Raw genomic sequence first — 5835 nt, 5'->3', positions numbered from 1 at the left:
TTTTTCTAACATTTTGCCTGTTCCAGCACTGCGGAGTGGGTACCTACGTGGCATCCACAGCTTTAAGTGAAATTGTTTTGTCACCCTGCAATCTAGTGGAAAACAGACTCTGGCAGTGCAATGATGATGAAGCCAACTACAGAGGAAATCAATAAAAGTCTTGATGTATTTGGAGATTATTCTATAGGAAAACAAAACAATAAGCTCACTATTAAGCTTTGTCAAAAAGAGAGAGAGAGAGAAGATGGATTTTATGGAAAAGATCAAAATATTTTAGTAATTTTTGCTCCAAATAGGGTAAGTCTTTATTTGTTCAAGTGTTTTTTTGCTTAATGTGTTCTGGACATTTTCAAAGACACTGCATGTTCATCATTAGTCTTGCTCATTCTTTCACTTTTGTCTGCTGAGGGCAATAGAGGAAGAGGGGGTTATCCTTTTCCTCTTTGAGTTTTGTTTTTATTTGCACTTCTTTGTCACAGTTTCTTTTCCAGATTTTGAGACACTGCTGTTTCTGCAGGAGGGAGGTGGAGGGAAGTTTGGGAAACATAATTTCCCATAAGTATAACAAAAAAACCCATAAGCCATAAATATTTCCAGTCTTAAACTCCTAGTCCCACCCAGTGCTATTCTGCTGTGTGCAGTGGCTTAATTCCTCGTGCGTAAAGCCCCATAGAAATGAGGTGAGTGACACTGGAATCCTTTTGATTTTCAGTCCCCATAACATTCGGAAAGATGGCCATTAGTACCAGGAACTCATTTCTTTATGTGAGCTTGGGTGTGTTTATACACACATCCTTTGCCAAGCTTTTGTGCCAACTCATCCCACCATACATCCCCTCCTGACTTTCCCTGGTGCCATGGAAAGCCCCGCTGCCAGCTTTGGTGCCCTGCAGAGAGGATGTGGGGGACTTCTGAGCGTGCTGTGGGCTGCATGGCTCTGACACAGCTGGGCCATGCTCTGACTCACCTTTGTGCTGCCTTTGTGGCACATACATTTGTTCAAAGGGCTTTTGTGAGTATGCAGGTGTTGAGATAGATGGAAGCGTTTAGTTTATGATGAATTATGTCATATATATATATTAAAAAAATACTTCTTTTTTTCAGAAACGCAACTAAATAATTTCATGAATAAAATATACTAGCAGACTAAGAAGCGTGAATGCTGTTCAGTGGTGGCATAAATCCATCCTGTTCTAGGCTGTTTTAGTCCATCTTCTAAACATTCCTGCCACTGGTGTGCTTGTATTCTCCCTTCTCCTAGCCAGCGGTGGACAGCATGGTTCAGGAGTGGGATGGGGCCTTGTTCTTCCTCTTGGTGCCATGCTGTAGGGTGAGCTCCCTGCACCACAGCAAACTGCGCTGCAAAGCCGCAGCTTGCCAGCACAGCAGGGCTGATTTCGCATCTTGCTGTTGCTAGACAATGAGGTCCTGCTGCTTTCCTCCAAAGCCCAGAATGCAAATGTCAATTGCTCTGCTTCCAGCCTCTGCAGAGCATCAAAAGAAAGAGCTATGTGGAAAAGAAGCGGTGTGGCTTTGTGTTAGCGGTGTTCCGTCACCTGGCACACCATGAGCTCAGCCGACCACTGGTGGAAGAGATGCAGCAGGAGAGTTTGGATGGAGCCAGTGTAGGGCTGTCTGTTCTGGCAGGGGGGAGCTCTCTCCCTTCCCAGCTTCCCATCTTCTCCAGTCACATCCTACCTGCGGAGCAGGGGTCCCTGAAGCATCCTGCGGCAGGGCATGTTCTAAGAGTGACCTTGAAAGAGGCCCTGCTGGTCAGATACCACCCCTTGAAGTCATCGATTCACGGCAGCCCAGCACGGCACTGGTTCTGTAGCTGTATGTGCGGCTGCGTATTCTCTTTCATGGGAGTTCTGGTGTATGAAAAAGCAGCTCGTAGCCCCTGCACCCTTGGCTCCTCTCAGAGGGCTGCGCACCCTGCCCGGCCACTCTGCCCATACCTAAGGTCTAACTGAGATCTACTACTATTGAGCGTGTGGGCATTGGATTCGCTTGTGCCAATAACCCACAAAATCTCCTCTGAGGCTTTGTTGTGAGCTTTCTCGTGTCTGATGGCAAGGGAGGGACCGCTGACCTCCAAGGATGGGCACTCTCTGGCCTGGGAGATGTTCAGGAGTCACCAGGCAAGGCGCTGCGCAGATTCAGGCTGGCTATGGGGGGGCGTTGGACAGGACCTCCAGAGGCTCCTTCCTACCTGTGGAGCCGCTCGCTGCTGTTCACTGGTGGTGCAGCTTGTTCATTGTTTACACTGTTGTTATCATTCATCAGACTGTTGGCTGATTTCAAAATTTGGAGACAGCTCAGGCCAAAGAAGCCTTTAAAGGGAACCTCTTCACTGCTGCAGGTATTTGCAGGGTCTGGTTTGCTCTTGGCCTGACGAAGATCCCATTGTTTCCTCCCACTGCAGTGCAGCTTGCCGGTACGCTGCCCCGTTCCCATGTCTGACCATACATTACAGAGTAAACCTGCAATGTGAAAACAAGCAAAAATATTGCTACTGCAGCTCTGCCGGTGCCTCCCTGCCCTGCTTTACCAGCTCTGCATCCCTATGGCTGCTCAAACGGATACGTAGGTGAGAAGAGGGAAAGTGAATTTAAAAAAAAAACTACTTAAATGTCACCTCTGCCACCTGGACATTTCACACAGAAACCCTCTGAAGAACTAACATCATGTATTAGACGTGCTTCCTAGGTAAGGAAAAATGAAAACTGCAGTAAGCAAAAAATTCTACAGCCCATGTGCCACAAAATACTTTGACTTGTTTTTATTACTGTCACAGAGCTGGTTTCTGGAGAATAACGCAATCAATAAGCAAAGCTCTAAGGTTTCGCAAGTTGCTTCCTCAATAAACTTTTGACCTGAAACAATGAGATGGCGGGTTGTAGAAAGATCAAACCAAACCCAAAACAGTTAGTGACTTTTGATCCCTGAGGGTAATATCAGCCACTTCTCAGTTCCGTGGCATAGGGTGTTTCCCAAGACCTCTGTGCAAGCTATAAAAGTAGGTGAGCGAGCTGCTCCCATCATCGTTAGAGCCGGACCAGAGGAAGCGCAGTCGGGTCTCTGTCCAGAGCCGACACCGAGGTGAGACGCGTGCTTGTGTGTGACAACTTCCAACGGCTTCTTGGGCAGCTACTGCGAAATGCAGCTGAGGAAGTTTGTGTTAGCATAAGGCTGCAACATGTATGTGAGGATCTGATGTCTGTGCTCGCTGAAACTTCACACGCCGTTCAGGTGATGAGAGCTGCAGGACAAGCACACCTTGCAAAGGGCAAGGATGGAGGGAGCCCTTGCTACAAAATTCCGAGGGGTGAAAATGAGACTATTTTACAAATTAATTTTGTGCATAGGATCTTTATGCTGTGTCAGAAAAATTAACTGGCTTATTATTATTGCTGCTTCTTTTTCTGCAGGCAGAAGGTCATTATACCAGTGCTCATCGATCAATAAATTAAAGTTCAGGCAGCCACAGCCTCCGTAAATTCAGTTATAACTGAAAAAATGCTTAAATATTTTTAATCACATAGTGAGGTATTTTTCTTAAGTGAAATTTAAGTGAGGGTTTTTTTTTAAGGTTAATTGTGTTGCTCAGGTCTTGCAATTTTAGTCTGACTTTTCCTCTTACTTGGGCAGATCTGATCTTCCATGGCTTTGTAGAATTAATTAGAGTAACTGCTTCTTTCCATCCGACGTATTTGCCCTGAAATCTACAACTTTGCTTCGATGACTGTTACGTGGTTTAGGAAGGGAGCTGTTGTCTTAACTGGCCACTTGTTTCTGTCCCTGCAGCTGTTGCTAACAAATACTGTGGTTCTTCATCTGATTCCAGGTGACTTTGTGTGAAATTCGGTATGAGTATTTGTAACAGTGCTACAAAAAGACATTTACAACCTGAAATTTAGTCTGATGCAAAGAGATGATGCTTTGATCTCGATCGCTTCTCAGCTTACATCACAAACAGGAATCTCTTGATTTCAATAGGATTTAATATAAAAAGAGAAATAAGGTATTTCAGTCTAGAAGTTCAGTTCTGGCCTGAACAGAATAGGTGGTTTTGTATTTACAGTACAAAAAGCACTTTCATTTAGAAATTAATTGAAGGTCTCACTACTTGTAATATTATGTGGATCATGGAATCTAGTCCAAACAACTAATGCTGATTTCTGAAATAATTCTCAAATGCAGTGTCAGTTATCAACTGAAAGATTTATCACCGGTTATATATTTTATTTCATTATAATTTAGGATATACCAATAAGATGTTAAACTAAATGCTTAGATGAGCCTCGCACATATACACAACTAAATAGGACTGGATGTTTTTTGAATACATATCTCATTTTACGTTTTTCTTCCCAATTCAAATGTCTGTGCCACGCTCTCACTCTTTTCCAGCTGTTGCTATATTTATCCTCTGCTCAAAATGTTTTACCTTTCATTTTTTCTTTTTCCTTTCCCCCTCTCCAGCATCCTGTGCCTGGTGTGAAAAGGCTTCTCACAAGTGTTGCATATTTTCTGCTTTTCTTTTCTGCAGGCTGCCACCCAGCTCCTACAGCAAGAAGTCCAGCCCACAGAAGCCCTGCCAAGATGGGAAAAATCATCATTTACGAGCATGCCAACTTCCAAGGTTACTCCAGAGAATTCACTAGTGACATTGCCAATCTAAAAGATGTAGATTGGAATGATTGTATCTCCTCAGTGAAAGTATTCGGCCAGCCTTGGGTGGCTTATGAGCACAGCAATTACAGAGGCCAGTTGCTGGTGTTTGAGGAGGGAGAACATGGCTTTGTTGGCAGAGAGATGAATGATAAGATCACTTCTCTGCAGCTGATCACTGAAAATCTGTGCAGTCCCCAGATCACTCTCTACGAACATGCCCATTACCAAGGGAAGAGCAGGGTGATAAGAGAAGCAACCAACCTTGCCAGGGGACATGACAACGACACCATATCTTCCCACAAAGTCCAGCGCGGTGTCTGGCTGTTGTGTGAACACAGCGATGGGAGCGGTTTTCGCTATATTGCGAGAGAAAATAAGCACCTCCCATATTACGGTGCCATCAATTTCAATGACAAGCTCTCGTTTCTGCGTCCCCTGATCCCTGGCAGGAGCTGAGGCTGTTGGGCTGCAAAACCTGCAGCGCTGAGGCAAGATGCAGCCCCAGCAGGAGGTGCACACCCAGATCCCTGTCTGTACTTGTACTGCTTTTTCCCGCTGCACCACGCCGAATGGGAGAGCGCTTCCCTGCTGCACTGCACACCTGCCTGCCCCAGTCCTGCTTTGCACTGCTCTGCCTCCCTACGGTGCCTGCAAACGCAAGAACTATCATACGTCGTCAAACGAAAGACACTCAAAGATAAGAGGCATGCCAGGGGTGTGCAGCCTATTGCACCTGTATTGTGATTTTTCCATACTAAATAATGTAAAAGCATTGCACGTAGCTTCTGTTGCTAAATACATAAACAAAACATGTTTAACCAGCATCACTTTGTGATTTGTTTTACAGCACTCTTGCTTTACATAGCCTCTGCCATTATATTTTTGCTTTCCATTTTGCACTGTTGCCATTAAAAAAGCCATTGAAAGCAACGGGTCTTTTTTATTTTTTACTTGTGGTTTCATATGGATACATATTGCCCTTTCATGATGAGATACCCCTATGTATTCAGAGAATGGTTCATGCGCACACTTATAAATATTTCTCATGGATCTCTCCTGGAAGGTTTTATCCCCTTACATTTTCACTTGTCAGCAACATTGGATTCAGCCTTGAATCAACCAGATGTGAGGTCCTGGTGAGCATGCCAAGCACTGCTG

General features: G+C 44.8%; 1 protein-coding gene across 1 annotated transcript; it reads left to right on the top strand.

The window, feature by feature from the left end:
* Positions 1–4605: 4605 nt before the first annotated feature.
* LOC308065520 (epidermal differentiation-specific protein-like) lies at positions 4606–5133 on the top strand (the record flags this gene model as incomplete). Its single annotated transcript, XM_080391580.1, has 1 exon — positions 4606–5133. One exon carries the CDS (start codon positions 4606–4608, stop codon positions 5131–5133), a length of 528 nt encoding a protein of 175 aa, XP_080247706.1.
* Between the last annotated feature and the right edge of the window lie 702 nt (positions 5134–5835).

Source organism: Falco punctatus (assembly GCF_963210335.1).
Source record: "Falco punctatus genome assembly, chromosome: 6".
Taxonomy (NCBI): Eukaryota; Metazoa; Chordata; class Aves; order Falconiformes; family Falconidae; genus Falco; species Falco punctatus.
Note: the sequence above shows the minus strand (reverse complement) of the source record. Positions and strands in the feature narration are given on the sequence as shown.